The sequence below is a fragment of the Trachurus japonicus genome, chromosome 3, assembly GCF_045865225.1.
Source record: "Trachurus japonicus isolate A0001 chromosome 3, Traja_1.0".
Lineage (NCBI taxonomy): Eukaryota > Metazoa > Chordata > Actinopteri > Carangiformes > Carangidae > Trachurus > Trachurus japonicus.
The window spans coordinates 10708702-10726813 of NC_140909.1; the positions used below are offsets into that span (position 1 = coordinate 10708702).

Consider the following 18112-nt stretch of genomic DNA (forward strand, 5'->3'; position numbering starts at 1 on the left):
AAGATGGAAGTTTTTAATTATTTTAACACACTGTTTGCTGCAGTCAACATGTAAAAGATACTTTTCTTCAATCTACATCAATATCTCTTTCTCAAAAAAAAAAAAAAAATCTCTGGAACGAGCTAAAATAAAGCTACTCAAAGTGGAGACAGAGGGAATGTCCCAGACATCATCCATCTGTTATCTCAAACTCTCAAGTGTTCCTCTGATGTGCAGTGTATACAGTACCTGAAAAACTTCAAAATAGTTCCCAACAGTTTCTCTGACATACCCCCATCATAACATGGAGTGTAAGGTACAAATATTTATACATGGTGTGATTGTGTGATGAGAAACGTGTGAATCTCCTTCACACATCCGGCCCTCCAGCGCCATCAGTCATCTAAGACATGAATTTTCACTTTATCAGCATGTAACCGGCTCATTTTCTCTTCTAATTTCTCTTTTTTTCCAATCAATATAATCAAGGTAAATGGTGATAACTGCGAGCTCAGCATGCTTAGATTCTTATTGAGTCTTACTCATTCACAAGATCAGACTTCACAGCATCCACTATGAAGCTAAGTTCATTGCACAGTGTCTCGTGTCTGTAGGCCAATCGGATCTGGGCGACATTGGTCCGGCGGATATCGTTCCCTTCGGGTCCATCTTTCAGATAGTTCGCTCCTAAGAAGTGCTTCTTTTCCTGCACATAAACAATAAATTTAATTGTCGGGAGACAAATGGGATCAATATTGTTTTACGGTAATCGAGTTGTGGCTCTGTCTGTCTGTGGAATGAAAGTGTAACTGTACCTGGTGAGACAGTCCACTTTGCAGCACACTGTTTTTGGCTATTTCACACACATCGCAGGTGCTGAGCTTCCACAACTGAGCAGCGATGGCGTACTCCTCCATCAGTGGTTCCTAGAATCAGGGCATGAAAACAGGTGATAAGAATTATGCACATTGCAGAACTTTAGTAGGCTATGACAAAATGTTTCTGTTTACCTTTGTGTAGTGGAACTGCATGGGATCGTCTGTGGACAGGGACACACACAGGCCTTTGTGCAGGAACTCTCTGAGAGGATTTTTGGAGTATTCCAGGAACAGACTGTTGTTGCTGAGTGGAGACATTGCAATTGGCACCTGGGCCAGATAGTACAGGTACTGCAACACGGGGCTCTGAGAGAACAGGAAGTTCAAAAGACTAAATACTCTGACAGTCAGACAAAAACCTATACTGAGAGATACTGTTGGATCATTGTAATTGTGGTGAATAGGTTACACAAATGAAATAAAAAAGCAACATGAATCCCACAAACATCCTAGATAAATAATTACTGTACTGGTTATCTGTGCAGTTTGGTTTTGTGCGGAACATTGTCAGTGAATCACCGTCATAAATTTTTGTTTGGTTAATGTTTCGCTTTCCGGCCTCTGTTGTTGGAACATATTATTCATCCACTGGAAATTCAAAACGTCCCGTACAGTTACAATAATCTCATTGTCAGCTGTTGTGTGATGAACCACAATGGAACGAGTGAGAAGTCTGCAGGACATCTGAGATACACAGGCTATAAAACTCAATCCATCAACGACTTCAAAACACTCTGAAGGGAGAAGAGTTCATGTGAGTGTTGATTATGTTGCCTTTTGCTCTTAAGTATAGAACAATCAAAACAAATCAGACCAATAAAAAAAGAAAAAAGCACCCAACATAATTGCTGTAAATGACATGCTAGTTCATTAAAATTATTAAATCAAGTTAAAGACGGTAACTAACCAATTACCGAATACAGAAATTCATATAAAAGTTATTAGCGGAACTTCTCAGTGAAATCTTATTTAAAAGCACAGAGGACAATAAGTCCTCCTACTAAGAGGAAGTTGAGGTTGGATTTGTCCTCCTTCAGTGGAAAAGAATATGCCTTGGTGCCATAAGTGTGATGTAAAAGCAACTCTATCTCTTTGTATCGTCTTTTAGTAAGACAATCTTCCTGGCATCTGGGAGTTCCTAGGCCTGTGTCCAAGGGTGAAAGCTGTTTTCTCCCTGGCTTGGGAGTGATTGCTCTTTGATACTTTTGAGATTCTGGAGACGGCATTTGAATTTCAAACTTTTAATACTGTAATACTATAAATAAATCTACAGTACCTTCTTCAAGTTGAGTCCATGTGAGATGTTGTCAGCCGTGAGGAAGGCAGAGACCAAATGAGTGATTGATCCAGCCTCTCCGCAGTGAGGACGGAACTGGAAGGTGCTCAGTCCACGCTCTCTACAGAGGACACACAAAGATATTATACAAAAACACATCAATCAAAATATGAGCAAATCGAAGAGTGCGTGATTCGTCCTTGTATTGATTTAAAAATAGGGTTGCAGTTGCACAGCTCTATAAGGTCAACAACAGTCTGGATATAAAGGAGAGAGAAGGTGTTAGCTCTTACTTTCGGAGGTTGTTGAGGACCATGATGTTTGCATACATGTGGAAGATGTAGTAGCTGTACGGAGGGTTGATATCTGCCGTCCACTGTTCTGGCTTTGGGCTCCTGAAGGAGAACATGTGATCACTGTGTTTGGACTCGTCGTCTACGCTGTCAAAGCCCGACACCTGCACACACAGAGAAGCAGTCATTTACAGGATGGTTTATGAGGTCTAGAAGAAGTTTTTATGTCATTGTTCCCCAATAATTACTTAATTTCTAAACCCAAACAAATATCAAAACAGCCAAATAAATCTATACTTTATATGTATACTATATAAGTTAATGTCAAGCGTTACCTTCCACAAATTCATAACACTGAATGGGTAATAATCAGGCATACATGAGAGATTTAAGGAATGAACACCACTTCAAAGACATGATAAAACTCTACTCCAACTATCTGATGGTTTATGTCAAGATGGAGGCTAAAAAAGTACAACATCTTACATATTTGAGGAAAACATGAAGCTCTTTGTGCTTCTGTGGGTTCACAGTGGCCTCAAACAGAGGAAGGAATATGTTCTCCAGCATCTTGGAGAAATTAGGCACAATCTTCTTTGCCTTGAAAATGTCACTGAAAAACAAAAAACATGTCTTCTACTATAACAAAGGAATTTTCAGATTTCGGATTTCAAGAAAACAGCAATGAATGCAACTCACTATATCCTCGGCACTTGGATGATCCACCTCATGTTTGGAGAGTGCACTTTGTGATCAATAAACCACTTAGACAGTCTGTCCCACTCCTCTGTGGAGCGTCCGTAGATGGAAAGTCGTGGCTCTGCATGCTGATACTTACTCTCCTCCAGGTCATGGGCCACTTCCTATTAAAGGGGAGAGGAGAGTGTGCATAACTATTATTCCATCTGTCCTGACTTCAAAAAGGGGATTATGTAATAATGGACAGGATTATGTGATATGATACCTTTACGATACGAGCAAAATAGTCTCCATTAATGAGGTTGTCTGTTTTCAGGAAGATTTCTCGAAGTTCACTGGCCCCCACTGGGTTGTATTTTGAATTGAACTTGTCAAACCGGTGGAAAGTTTGTCTCCCCTGTGAATAAATTGCATTAAATTACAAAACGGTTTTACATGACAGAGTGCTGATACGGGTATTTTCATGATTTTAGAAATGTCTATGCATTTCTGCCTTTACAGTGACACAGTAAATGGTTTATAGCCACATTCTGGCAAAAAAAATCAACAATCAAATATGACATTTTTATGAGAACATGGTCCTATCTGACACAGTGACATATGTTTCTGTTCTTACAGCATGTACATCCAGAGAGTCCACAGTAAGGTCATAGGGGTCCTTATTGAGGCTGTGGAAAACCTGCTTTAGAGTCATCTTTTGTCCGGCCTTTTCCAGAACCACTCGGTCTGCATCAGTCTTGTATGTTTTCTGGATGAAAGTGAGCAGGTGTTTCTGAGACATGCAGGCAGCCGCATGAATATGTGTGTCCACCTGGGAGAAAGGCACATTATGGTAAGTCTAGAGGACACATTGGATGTTTTTAAATGCACAGATGACTTTTTTCTCTTTGAAAAAATCTACACCACATGTTCAAATATTTTCTTTGATGCAATACTTAAAGGGATAGTTCGACATTTTGGCAAATTGACACATTGCCATAATCCCTATAGTTTTAGGAGTAGGTGGAAGCTATTTTTAGTACGGCGGAGCAGAGCCGCAATGCATGGTTTTATGGTTTCCCTCATCAAACTCATCAAATACACAATCCAACAACTCCAAAAAGTTGTGACCTGCACATTCACCACGCTATGAGATAATAACAGAACGTTACGAGACAGAGTTGTTTTCGAGGCAAATGCAGAGACTGCTTGCCCACCAGAGCGTTTTGGAGTTGTTGGATTGTGTATTTGATGAGTTTGAAGAGGGAAACCAAGAAACCCCATGAGCCTCCGTAGCGTAGCTCTGAGCAGCTCGCGGCTCTGCTCCGCCGATCTAAAAATAGCTTGCACCGACAATTAAAGGTAACGAACCTACTACTCCTAAAACTATAGGGATTATGGCAATGGGCCAATTTGCCAAAATGTTGAACTATCCCTTTAAGGTACTATATTCAATTTCACACACTTTAGAGTGTATGAGAGACTACTGACCTTCCTAACATTGTAGAAATCCCTGTGGGGCACACCTTTCAGTTCTTTTAGCTCAGCCATTTCATTCAGCATCTCATGGAGGTAGAACTTTGACATCAAGAAGTTTAGTCGCCTGTGACAGTAGGTCTTCCTGCAAATCAGTGCAGCCTCAAGATTACATACTACACAAATCTGACTCTGTGGTGAAGTGTGTACATAAGTAGAAACAGACAGTTTTGTAACCAGCATAGCTGCAGATTCTTTTTGTTTTGGCAACTTACGTGGGTCCGTCTGCAATCATTGCCAACACGTGATTTAGGTCTATGGCAAAAGTCTCCAAGTCTGGGTAGGGAAGGTCATGGGGACTGTTTTCTCCCAGGGCCTCTGCGCTGTCGTATACATTCACTATTCCATCCCTCATTTTCAGCACATAGTTCAGGTTCTCAGGAATGTTCTCCATGCTGTAAGGATCCTCCCTATCCGACGGACATGGGCACATATCTGAGGGCCAAAACAAAACATTGCTCTGTCACTGGCATATAAACCAGATGGAAACATCAGTGAGTGTAGCTTCAAACGCTTCAAACCTGGCAGAACCTCGTCTTCCTCGCTCCATCTCATGGTCTCAGCTCGGCGAAGGAACTGGGTTGTGGTTCTGCAGAATCTGTGATAGGCTAGCTTTGAGTACTTCTCACGAATAAGCAGGGCCTTAAACAGACTTTTAGCTGCCTGTTCGTAGTCCTCCACTGTGATCTGAATGGGGAATGCACATAACGCAAATTCATTGGTAAAGTGTTGTTTTGTCTAATCTATGCAACATGTTAAGATGGAAAAGCATAATGATAAACACCGGTTAAGGTTCCTGTTTATGGCACTTACTCCAGCACAGTAATCACCACTAATTGTGACCCTCTGGTAATCAGGGCAGTTTTCTGGTACTGATGAGCAAGTGGAGCTTGGGGACATGAACGGTGTAACAGCCCCTGATCGTGTCCAATCTGCGCTCACTGGGATCTGCAGGGACATCGACTGGGAACGAATCATCTTCAAGCTTTTCTTCCTGCCAAATTAGTGACATAAATATCATAAACGGAAATAACCTTCGCAAAGGTTTTCTTATTATATGTAGGATTATTCGTGACATTGATCTGACCGATGATAGTCAGATTATTTTGTGATTTAGTGCCTGACCGATCGATCGCAGGACCTACCTCTTGGCAGTCTCCTCTGACTGTTGCTCTGCCAGCTCCTTAAGCAGTTCATGTTCCATCGCTTGCTGGAGGCCGATTGGACAATCCTCCGGCACCGTAAACATTGACAAGGCATCCTTGTTGTCTTCCTCCTTTAGCGCAGATGCATACACTTTCTCTGCTAGCAGCTGAGTCTCCTCCTCTGCCTCGCTCAGAGTTACCTTCGGGAATTGGCGAGGCATGTCTACAAGGCAGTAGAAGCTATGATAAACATGGCTGCAGACAAAGATGTTATCAAGGGACACAGAGACAGACACATTGCTCTGACTGGTTTGTCTTGTTTTATAAACAATTTTTTTTTCTGTGTGAGGGTGCGGGTGCAAGACATTCAAGAGCTAACTGCTGTACAGTACCACCACCTAAAGAGCTGTGTGTGAACTTAAACTCAAAGAAAAGTGACAAATAAATCAGCACACAATGTTTTTTTTTACCCCCCATTAATGATCCTACTCTCAGATCCAACTGGAAATGAAGAGGAAGGGTAGGACCAAAAACATTGTTGTGATGAAAGTAGTTTGATCACACAAAATATGAATGTAGCCCACTGTCTCATCTAAAAGTGGATGCAGTGGATGAAACCATGTAATGTCTATCTTTGCTGGTTTTTGAGTTTTGTTGTTCATAAATTGCCTTATCTACAGTATTCTACTGGATTTGTTTTGCCAGTTTTTTGTCCTTTGCTATCTTTTTTAGGGGTTGTCTACTGAATGTAGCAAGTTATTTGTATTCTGAAGGTTTATTATTGTCAGCATCACCAATGGGATGCTGTCATGGAAAGACTATTCATGGGATTACCACCATACTTATGTTGAAACCACTTTGAATTGTGTTCTGGTACAATGACATTTTGAAAATAACTTGTCTCAGATAGCAACAGTAAATTCCTCAGGTTCATGACACCGAAGGAATGTAAGTCTCCCTGAACTACTTTATAGTGGCAGTCATCCCCTTTAATACAATTAATGTTATTAATTCAGTTTTAGCCCTTATCAACAGTATAATTTTGGAAACAGTGCATCTGTTTACAGTCATTCACCAGGCTCACAGACCCATACGCTGTCACGGCCATGTCAAACAGAAAGCTGTCTACTTCAGCAAGGAGATAACCTGAGTGAACTGAAAGTGACTTGTTGATATCCTCGGTGACACAGGGTGTAGTTCACTGGAGTGCTGAAGCTACAACGGAGAAAGGCCATGCTAGGTGGTGTCATGTAAGCCAATTTTCCACTCTGCCAGGGTGCTTCCAGGAAGCTTATCATTCCGGACACACAACACTATCCCGACAACAGCTGTGCGCATCAGCGCTGCTGTGGAGCTTAATGGTACCACAGGCACACTGTGGAAAGAGATCAGGTCATAAAGTTGTATTGATCTGGAGATGATGGCTTTATGAATTATTAACTGTCTGCACATCATACACTGTGAAATAATTTCTGTGAAACAAATAATTCACCCCCCCCCCCCCCTACTTTTTACACTGTCAGTTGCAGATTCATTGATTCATCAGATTAAAAAGCTTCTGTCCAGGTTTCTACATTGTGGCTTTGTTTTTTCCTTTTATTAATTCTGAATATTAAGGATAGGTAGTTAGATGAACACAGTGAAAAAAGAAAAGCAATAGAATCAAAATAAAATTTACAAAGTAAAGAAACCGAAAAGATGACAAAAACAACAGTGATTCAGCAGAATTTGCTGCTTGGACCCCTAATAAAATATGGGGTGAGCTATGACAGTGAGAACTATGCTACACACACTGCATCTTGTAGGGAACTAATTTGCCAAATACATCCTTGAGAAAACAGGCACACAAAAAATTTCTTGACCTCTAGGCCATCAAATTTTCACCAAATTTAGCTAAAGTTTGGTAACCTGTTGTTGGGCATCCCCGATGGTGACCCTATCTAAAAGGCGAGAGAAAAGAGGCTTTGGCGGAGGAACACATGGACCTAACCACCCACCACGCCATGACCGAACCACAAACAAACCCTCCGCTGCAAAAGATCGGTAAGTTTTTCAAAGTCAACAGTTTACTTGGACAAACGATTTTTTTGGCGCTGCTGCGGGCGAGATAAGTTTACTAGCCAGTTGGGCAAAATATACACAATGTTACTATTATGCCATAAACGTATATATTTTTTTGTTCTTGCTAGCTACTGACCTCGCTTGTCCTTTTCACCATGTTTACTCATCCTGGCGCCGAGGAACTTCCGGTGTTGTTGGTGAGTGAGTTCAGGTGAGTTCAGTAGGTTTATATAAAATCTTGGGTTTTCAAAGAAGGACTGTATTTAGAAAAATAACTAGCAAATTTAGCGAAAGAATTTAGCAAAAGTCTTAAGTCTTTGTAAAACAAAAAAAAGAAGTTAAAACGTCATTGTTTCCCCCTTGGTCAGTCCTTGCTCTCATTGGTCCTTGGCTGTTGCCGTGACAACTGAAGTGGAGAATGAATGAACTGTTTGTCAAAAGACGAAATTTGACACATTTACTTTATTTTTATTTTTATTAAAGTTAATTGCTTTAGTTAAGGTTCTGTTTCAAACTAAAGCACCATTGATTAGAGAGGACAGAAAATTTATAGGCAACTATTTTGAAGGTTGATGGGCCAAATTTTCTTTCTTGGTCTTTGCAGTAAACTATCTTTGCGTTTTGGATTAAAAGCCACCCAGTGGTACATCAATGTGGAGGCTCGAAAATGTAACACAGATTTTGGAAGGCAGGTTCACTATTTTCATTCTATCTGTTTTTTGGACAGTAGCCCATAAAGCTGTCTTATTTTACTTCTCAGTGACCCAACCTCAGACCCCTCTCTCTTGAATATGTGCCTTGAATTGTAGTGGTCGAGCAGTGATGGAGAGAATAACTTATCGTGTAACTTGAGTTAGTACGGAGTATGCTTCATTAGTTCTGTGCTTACCTTCAATGCCACTCATAGCCATGTCTGGGGGTGCTGTCCTCTTGAGTCCTACTCTGTTAACCACCGCACTGTTTCAGAAGTAGGCTACCTTAATGGATTCTCTGTGCATCTATCTGGGTCAATCTATGAGTCTGTGGTGGCACACAACCACAGTTTTGTTTCCCTGACTGCCCATCTCTATTTTAAGGAGCCAGGCATCATGTTGACAGAGCTACTAATCCTGAGAATATGTCAAAACTGGCTGTCAACAAAGAGAGGGCCTATACTCAGAGAGGAGACAGAGCCCTGCTGCTCGATTTCCCTCTCCCCTCTCCTCTCTCTATCTCTTCCTGTCTCTCCCAGACACGCACATACTTAGATACAAGCACACAAGCACTCTGTTGCTCACTCTTGCACCTACTTACCGCACAGTGTGCAGACTATGCAATATTTTGCAAGCAATGAGTCACCTCAACCAGGTGGCCTGCGATCATTTTCTCAGACTTGTGCAGGCAGTCTGAGAACAAATAATGTTTCCCCACTTATAATGGTTATATTTGTTATTATTTGCACCATATCCAATGTCAGGTCTTTGTTTAATCCCTGTACATTGGGAGTTGGGTTGTGGCAAAGTCATTCTTTGAACAGATAACTACCCTCAGAAGACATTAGGCATCTTTAACTCTCAGATTGCAACTGAGATTGATGTGATACCGAAGACAACTGACCTTATCTCACATTTGTTGTCTGATTGATGCAGAGCTACATGATGTGTTTATTTATAACCAGACCGATCCTTTATGTCAGTAACAAGAAGACTCCTTTGAGGTAAAAATAGTCTTCACTCTATATGGTTCCTGCTACCGCTAAGTCGCTAACCAGTATAACAATGGCCATTCTTAGCCCATTCCTAGTTCCCACCATGACCTGGATTTTGCTAAGTTGCAGAAGATTATTATCAACTTTTTATTTATTGACGGAAAAGCCTTGAGGTGGATCACCTTGTTTTCAAGGGGGATGCTTAGCATCTCAGCAAGCAGCAGTGATACAGACAGTAAGCAAAACAGAGGTAAAACAAAAACAAAAGGACAAAATCAAAAGAGAAATGATAGAGACAAAAACATAAGGCAAAGCAAATACAAAACAAAAGCAAAGCGCATAGGAAAAGGTAAAGATGGATGGTCTGGATCAAAATCTGTGACAAATTTTATCGTGCATCACTTCCCCCTGATCTTCAGATTTCTAACTCGGCACAGGGGGTATAATATTTTATTCAGCATCACAGCAGCCCTACTTTTATTGATCAAAGTCTCTGGTTTAGGAAACATCCACTCTGATGACTGAGAAACAGTATTATCGTGTACAGTAGCTCTGTAGAAAGCATTAGGGGTTTGCACTAATATGGGGTGTATCCTAATGGTGTGCTCACTCTTGACTGTGCTAATGTGGGTGTGTGTCCTTGTGTTTGTCTGCTTTAATGTGGAAATTCGGAGTTGACCATATATCACCCCCTGTTACTCAAGGGAATAAGGATCATCATTCATTATTTTCCATTCATTGTGTAAATCCCACAGGAGGCTTCCTATACCCATTACTGGACCACTTATGGCTTTAACTCAGGCCAAGCTTGCTGTACTTTGCTGTCTTTATCTAGTCTTTTTTGCTTTCCTAAGACACCTCCCTACTGTTATTGGCTGAGCTCCCAACTTGGCTCTTTGTCAGTGTCCTATCTAAGAGACAGGTCAACAACACAAGAGAAAGCCATTTACCACATTACAGAGAGATAGTGAGTGAATGAGAGAGGGAAAGTAGAGACGCTCACTCTTTCCTAAGCACGGACTTGACTGCTGCTTTAAGAGAGGCGTGTCGCCTCTTCTCATCTTTCTCAATGGCCAGGGCCTGGAGAAGAATAAAGAACAGCAGAGGAAGTGCACCAACCCATGTACTCAAAGCAGCCTCCCGTAAAGCTATTCTTGTCACATTTCCAATAAGTCTATATGTGTCGTCTTTTAATGCACCGATGAATAGGTTTGGCTATTACCAGTTAAAAATTCTCACATAGAAAAGAATATAACTATTAATCAATAACAGAGATTTGAAGTGAAAGATACTTAAAGTGATGTTTGTCGGCTATTGTCAATAATCTCTGTCGTCGTCACTGGTCCATGAGACCAGTACATCAAATAAATCCACTCACCTTGTCAGGCTCTGCTGTCTCGGAGGCGTGTATAACCTGTGCAAGTAATCTCAGAGAAACACCTAAGTCATGCAGTGCTATTGTTGTGGCTGGAGTAAATGATATCTCATTCTCCACCCTGCAGTGCACATCACTCCATCCTTAACTCTTTCATTGCTGCAGCTTTGTGCAAAGACGTCAGCTGATCAGCAGTCATGAAATAAGGCTTTGTGTTGCTTTAACTGTTTCTCTACTTTTTCAGTATTGGGAATTGTGTTCCAGATAGGTCAATATGCAAAATATCAATGTTTTCCCCATTTTCTCTCTTCTCACAGACAAAGTATAGGCTATCTCTTGTGGATGTAGTTATTTATTGTTATTGTTTATTTGCAGAACATTTTGTTGTTACATGAGCAGACCATAACCATCAATTATGTGTGATATAACAGTTTCCATAGGATTTAAATTTTAATTATACGGCACTTTTCATGCATAAAAGCAACCCAAAGTGGGGGCTAAAAACAACAAAGAAGAAAACCCAACCCTCCCATCCCCATAAATACACACAGAGACAAACAGAGATACAAAGACATAGAGACATACTGTATATATACACACACACACACACACACACACACACACACACACACTAGCTGTCATTAGAGAGACATGGCCGGGCACATCACAAGTTATCACAAGTCCTTGAGTTAAACACTGTAGATTGGTCCAGACATACTTCACATTCATATTTATCATGGCAAGAGTAAACTTCTGGTGTACCGGTCCGGTTGTCTGTGTTGCAAAGAAACTAAAACTCTAACACCCCGTTTACACCTGGCATTAACATGCGTTTTCAGTGATCAGACTGTAATCAGATAGTACTTGACCACATGAAAGTACAGGTGTAAATGCAGCCAAGACACATTGAGGATGAGCCAAACAACCTCTGAAGGCGGTCAGGGACAAATTGTGACCACATTGAACAAGTGTAAACAGTAATGTGTCCTGTATCCACATACAACTACGCTAATACTATTTATTTTCTTTTTCCTTTTTAATTTACCCACGCAAATATGTGATCAGATCTCTATCGGATCTCAATGTGGACACTGATCTGGAGGAACATGTTAACGTCAGTTGTAAACAGGGTGTAACCTATCTCTGCACCACTTGTAACATCAGTCTCTGGCTATACATGTAGGCTCCCACAGCCAGATCAAAGTGCCTTCACTCACACCTTTTCAGAGCGGAATGAGTTGTAGTGCAGCACGTGTGCACTCTTCACAGAGGACCCAGATTTACTGCTGTGGCCATAAGGAGCCGGGGGCCCATAGTCCTCGATTTAGACTGTGTTTAAGACTATGAGGCTAATCCTCTAAGCTCAGGTTAGCTTAGAGGACTGACTCTTTGCTCTGGGAGTGTATCGTTTTGATTGACAGCAGTGGGTCCTCTCCTCTCCTCTGCTCTCCTCTTAAGAGCTGTAGTGACTAAACAGTGTGTCAGTGCTGCAGTATTAAGAAGTGATCTTACTAAATAAAAGTTCTTGATGGTTTTCCAGACAGCCTTGCTCAATTGCATTTTGGGGCAATAAGTTAAAATGATGAGTTAGCTTACCTGAAGGAATGACATCTTCATGTAGTAAGGGTACACTCAGTGGTCCAGATCTGTTCTGTATATTCAGGTTGCTTTTATTGTGATGAGAAACTCTGTACATGTTTTTATTTTGTGCCATAAGGGTTTGTATAGAAACTAAATTCCCATTCAAAATTCGTAGCAATACAAGTAATTGAATCAGCCACTAGATGGCACATTTGCTTTGTTTTAGGTCTCAGTCATTTGTAGAGCACATGTTGCCTAATATTCACAGGAGATAGCAAAGGTATGTCGTTCCTGACAGCCATAAGATGTTTTAGTAACTGGATAAAAAGAAGCTGATTTTCTCATCATGCACATGATTTATTTTACTCATGAAAATGAAATGAAACTTAAAATTACTCATTATTCATTACATTTTTTCAGAAAATTTCACATTTCTATGTGCCTTACTGAGAACAGCAGAACCAACAATATAATTCGAGGAATAGTCATAGTTCCCTTTTGCTGCTAAACGGTGTAGTCTAATTTGTTGTTGCAGGTATACTGCTTTTTGGGTGGGTTCACTGTTCACACTTGTATGACTTAGACTATAGTTAGATAGTTTTGTTGTAGTGGGTATAGGCTACTGAAATATTAATGCATTTTCAGTGGGTATACTGAGTATACCTGAGTATCACAAGACTATACCACTGCTGCTAAAAAAAACCTTTACTTGAAGTCAGCTGTCTGATCTGACACAGTTTCTCTGAATTATCAAAACGCAAAATTTCACTTCCTCAGTGGCACAAACACATTTCAATCAATCAATCAAACTTTATTTGTAGAGCACTTCTCATAATAAAATGGTCCAAGTGCTTCACATGATTAAATAATAAACAAATAGGACTTTTACACACAGACATACACACAAACATTTGCACGCACACATTCACCATTCACATATAAACAAAAATCAAAACACTGAGGATGTAAAGACACTAAGGAAATATCATTCATTGTGTCAATCTCTACTGTAGAAAAACCACTGACAATTTTGACCAGACTAGACACAAATTGGAGATTTCATTTCACTTTTGTTTTGCTAAACTCTGCATACATTTCTACTCTTTAAAACACATAGAGTTCTATGATGCACTGGTGACACATAATCTGCTAAACAAAGGTAGCAGATGCTTACCATTATTACAGCATACTGTAGGTGTCATAGCTTAACAGCTCAACAACTCAAAACAGTCAACATGTTTTGCTAATGATGAGATGAAGTGCATTGTAAATATTTTTTAGAAAATAAAATTAATATGCGATTTCTAGAATAACCATTCTGGAGCTACATGCTCTCAACTCTGTTTTTCATTTCTCTATGTAGGCTATGTGTGTCATGAATGCTCAGTGTTTTTTTTTATTTTATTTTTTTAAACTCTGATTGTGTTTACAGTTTGGAGAAAAATACAGATGGTTTCAAGAAAAGTGTTTTACATTTGTGAAAAACTGTGGATAATACCAGGAGAAACAAGAACCAATATTTTTGGGCGTTTTACCCTACTTGGCTCACTAGATGGCAGGAGAAAACACACAATCAGAGTTTAGACCATCACTTGGTTTCTACATAACCTGCCACTGAGATTTGAGAAATTGTAATGATCTCTGTTGATTAATTAAAACAAAAGCAGAAACCATCTACATCCAATGTTTCAAATTGGTAACAATCACTATAGATAAGAGGTGTAGATGGCTCTAAAAATGCTGTATGCTTTTTATTTTTTGTATGATTTCTGTACTGGTGTGTATTGATGGGGGGTGAAGACCTACTTAGTGTGTCCAGGAAAAGCTGTTAGCCATGCCAGTGGCACTCAATACCTTCAATTCTAAGGATCTGGTTAGTTTGCACTTGTTGGTAGTTGCTAACTAGTAGTTTGTACTAGTTAATTACTTCCTGATACCTGCAATGATTTGTTGTCTTAATGTGATAAAGTGTATACAGCACTGTGAATAAGCATAAGATGGAGGATAAGATGCCATATTCTAACTGTCGGGTCTATTCTTAGTGGAGTGTCATGATGCATCACTATGTGTATCCTACATTTCCCCCAGTATAACATTTCCAATCTGGCAAACGCACATGTAGATGGTTGAACCATTTACTTTCTAGGGCTGGTGTAAGTAAAAGGGGATAAAAAAGAATAGAACAAGAACAGAAATGTGTAATATACTGTATATGTCATAGGTGCTGCAGTCTGAACTCCTTGAAAATGTCAAACAAGGGCTGATAATGTGTCAAGTACAAAGAGGCTCCAGCCCTACAGTGCTGTTCAGTCTCGGGGGCTGTTTGAATGTTTGAATGTGAAGGTCAGTGCTTTGTTGGAAACAGTTTTTGTGATGCTCTCGCAGGAATGTTGGACCGGAACCCCCTGCGTCGGTCTCCTCATGTCCCAATCATCTACCATTGAACACAGATGGACCTAAAGCCTCAGCCTCCTCTGATGGCTTTAGGGGCTGCTCTGTGGTGTGGGGTGAGCCAACAAATATGAGCTGAACCAAGCAGGAATGTGCCTGGCACCCTGTCTGCCCTTTTTTTTTTGTTTGGAGTGGAAGGGGGGCATCATAACTAGGAGAATGTAGTGAGAGGAGGGGAGGCTCTAATGAGACCCTGTAATCACTTAACAGAGACCAGGTGCTCTGTGTCTGTGTAGCAGTGTGCTGCAGACAATAGACTGCCACTTTCAGTTTACAAGATCTAGGAGCAAAGGAGGTCTGGACAAGGTTTAGGTTTTGTATGCAAAATGTTTATTGAATGACATTGGTATTGCTTCGACACAAATAAAATAGATTAGACACATTTGCAAATATATAATATACCTATAAAACAGATATCCTATTACCACAGTTTGCAAAAGAATAATGACAAATAGCTACAATGCCCATATATATTTCTTCCTGTACAAAAATAGTTCTATCTGCATAAGTACTTAAATGTAACTTCTATATAATATTTAAATAAAGGAATTCTTATATACATATACCTGCAATAAAAACAAATATAGATTGCACATGTTTTTTTGTACAAACAATAACAATTTCAAGTATATTTCAATCCATTATGGACTGGCACATATCTCACAGAATCAAAAAAAGAAGGCATTTTCCCTTATACAGTGTCCAAAACTTTATATAAACTGAGAGCTTCAGAGCACTGTAGCCTATCTTCCTGTTTGGCATTGTGATGAAGATGTCTTTTCCTGATGATTTATTTGACTTTAAGTCCAAATGGAAAAGTGCAGACAAGTACTGATGGTTTGACAGTTTGGAACATGTTGGTATAATCCTTAGAGGATAGCACTTATCAAAGTCCTGGCCTTGAGGAGTAAAGTGTGTAAAGTCCCAGAATGTTAGAAGAGAGTTCCCTCTTGAAGCCAGAGGTTGTGTGCACTTTGCCAGGTATTAGCAGTCTTCCTTTCCTTCTGCCAGGCAGAAAGCAGCACCTGTAGTTTTCTCCACGCTGTGCCATCCAGTGTCTGTAAGCTCGCTGCAGTTGTTTGCACGCTCTACATCGGCGAGCTGCAAGACTCAGCCTCTAGAAAAACTCAGTGCAGCCAGTCTTGCTCTGACTCAGTCCTCGTGCCTGGAAAAAATGTGCTGGAGAATACTTGGCAGGAGTCTGAGGCATTTCGAGAATTTTAGAACAGAGCAGAGAGGATACTAACTCTCAGCTACTCTCTTTTTGTTCTCAACTCCTTGTTCATGTCCGTCTGAGGAGAGCCTCGAGCTTGTGAACTTGCGAGTCAGTTATTCTCCACTTGGGTCTCAGCTTGCCCTGCTCCAGCCGTAGTGTGACCATGTGTGCTGGGACGGATCGACGCCTCCTGCCGTATCCTTGCGGGCTGATCTTGTCGAGAGGGGCAACCCCAATCTTCAACCTGTTGTTGTGCACGTGCAGGCGGTGCGCCAGGTCGTGCACCGTGCAGGTCACCAGTGAACAACCTTGTCTTCTCGACTGGCCGGCTGAGTTTTTCGACCTCTTGGTTCGGACATTGATGTCAGTGCTGGAGACCAGAGGAAGAGAGAACGTTAATCTTTGCTGCCCAGATGTGAGTTATCAATGGTGAGGTGACACTTTATTTGAATCACAAAAGTATTGCATGGATAATGTCTCACCTGGAATGTGGCAGCAAGGTATCCCTGATGTCCTCCGGTCTGACAAAGTGCTCAGACTCCGCTGTCTTCTCTACTGATACACTCTCAAGATCCCGTCTCAATCTTTTCCTTAGCCATATGCTTTGCCTGGGAGAGGAGGAGGGAAAAAAGGCTCATTAGTCTTCAGTAGATAATTCAATAGACAGGTAACTGCCAGCCAGCACAGATGAAAACATTTTGATTATTGAATGAATGACTCACCTTTTTTTCAACTCCGGATTCACTTCAAGTTCCACACAGTGTGCTACTGTTGCCAGCAGGCAGCAATAGAGGAAGGACTGGAAGATCAATTTCATTTTGACTCCTGTGGAGAGACAAGATTTGTTAAGTTATTTATTCATTCTGGAAATTAATATTTAACTGCATAAATTCCCTACTGTCCTACTATGCATGTAAAACTCAGACAGTAGTTCTTAAGAGCAGCATTGGTGCTTGCTTACACAAGAGTCCAAAAGCCAAGTTATTTGCACTTATCATTCATTTATTTAAAAAGTTAAGCTAAGGTCAGATTTTGCCCGGTTAAGTAAACCTACAACTGTGCTTTGGGCCCCTGGCCAAAACGTGAAGGACACAGTCTACCAATGAGGGGTTCAAAATAGGCTCTGCTCAATAGTCAAAGAAAACTTCTGTTTAAGTTATTGGATTAAACAGAGCAAAACATGGCACAATTAATTGCAGCTAGAAAACAATATATGATGTACTGCCCCTGTTAGATGCTTTACACCTTGGAGGCAATTCCTCAGACGCGCACATTAAGAGCTGAACTGCTTATATAACCAGACAGATAACCTGTCCTTGTCTCTACACTTGTGCCCTGACCTCAAAAAAAGCAAGGATAAAGCCATCAGCTGAGAGAAGAGCAAATCAAGAGCAAGGAAGTGCACATACCTGTATTTCTGATAATTCAGTTGGATGAGAAAGCTCTTCTTGTAGAATCAGCCAGGACAGAGTACTCCACTGGTTTCTTGAAATTGCCACTAGTTCTGTGAGGCAGCTGTGTCACTCTTCTAATAGCTTCTACACACCAGACTCTGAGCCTTTATACAGGAGGTGGGAGGGGCCCACTGACTGACATATTCTCTCATCCCTTACCCCACCCCATCCACTAACTAGAGGGCTGCTGTGCTGCTGCCCATGTATTACAACAACCCCAACACAGAAAAATGTCAAAAATGAGAATCAGAGATTGAAATGGTATAGAATAGTTTTACAGAATAAGAGCAGTGCAGCTACCGAATCTTGTCAGTCTCAATGAGTACAAAAGATTTTTCACCACTCTGTATAAATGAGGCACCAGCAAAGTTTCAAATTCACAGAAAAATGTACTTTGTTTTATTTCATGATGTGTTTTTTAATGGCACTGGATAAATGGAAAACACTTATGTAAATCAGTTATTTAATTCGTTGTCCCACTCCCAGTACAACATGGTCATCT

At 40.6% G+C, this 18112-nt stretch overlaps 2 protein-coding genes across 3 annotated transcripts; both read right to left on the minus strand.

Moving 5' to 3' along the window:
- Positions 1-99: 99 nt before the first annotated feature.
- On the minus strand, positions 100-10560 carry ampd3a (adenosine monophosphate deaminase 3a). Of its 2 annotated transcripts, none has more exons than XM_085760910.1 (15): positions 10537-10560; positions 5786-6008; positions 5454-5634; positions 5162-5327; positions 4856-5075; positions 4596-4725; positions 3742-3936; positions 3391-3522; positions 3126-3289; positions 2913-3039; positions 2427-2590; positions 2134-2254; positions 990-1163; positions 795-905; positions 100-685 (listed from the first exon to the last, which is right to left on the minus strand). In XM_085760910.1, exons 2-15 carry the CDS (start codon positions 6004-6006, stop codon positions 518-520), a joined length of 2274 nt encoding a protein of 757 aa, XP_085617036.1. In that variant the 5' UTR covers positions 6007-6008; positions 10537-10560; the 3' UTR covers positions 100-517. The 2 variants fall into 2 exon arrangements, with proteins under 2 accessions (XP_085617036.1, XP_085617047.1); XM_085760921.1 differs by lacking the exon at positions 10537-10560 and adding an exon at positions 8736-8931.
- A 4693-nt stretch (positions 10561-15253) lies between these two features.
- On the minus strand, positions 15254-17689 carry adma (adrenomedullin a). Its single transcript, XM_085760868.1, has 4 exons — positions 17566-17689; positions 16879-16981; positions 16639-16764; positions 15254-16526 (listed from the first exon to the last, which is right to left on the minus strand). Exons 2-4 carry the CDS (start codon positions 16971-16973, stop codon positions 16223-16225), a joined length of 525 nt encoding a protein of 174 aa, XP_085616994.1. The 5' UTR covers positions 16974-16981; positions 17566-17689; the 3' UTR covers positions 15254-16222.
- Between the last annotated feature and the right edge of the window lie 423 nt (positions 17690-18112).

What these genes read in the sequence shown, in the direction of transcription:
- ampd3a (XM_085760921.1), bottom strand. Translation starts at nt 8,757, where the DNA reads ATGGCTATGAGTGGCATTGAAG. An exon ending in ACTCTCTGGATGTACATGCT is followed by an intron (nt 3,523 to 3,741) that starts GTAAGAACAGAA and finishes ATTTATTCACAG; the next exon opens with GGGAGACAAACTTTCCACCG. An exon ending in ATGGACTCAACTTGAAGAAG is followed by an intron (nt 1,164 to 2,133) that starts GTACTGTAGATT and finishes CTGTTCTCTCAG; the next exon opens with AGCCCCGTGTTGCAGTACCT.
- adma (XM_085760868.1), bottom strand. Translation starts at nt 16,973, where the DNA reads ATGAAATTGATCTTCCAGTCCTTCCTCTATTGCTGCCTGCTGGCAACA. An exon ending in AATCCGGAGTTGAAAAAAAG is followed by an intron (nt 16,765 to 16,878) that starts GTGAGTCATTCA and finishes CTCCTCTCCCAG; the next exon opens with GCAAAGCATATGGCTAAGGA. An exon ending in ACCTTGCTGCCACATTCCAG is followed by an intron (nt 16,527 to 16,638) that starts GTGAGACATTAT and finishes TCTGGTCTCCAG; the next exon opens with CACTGACATCAATGTCCGAA.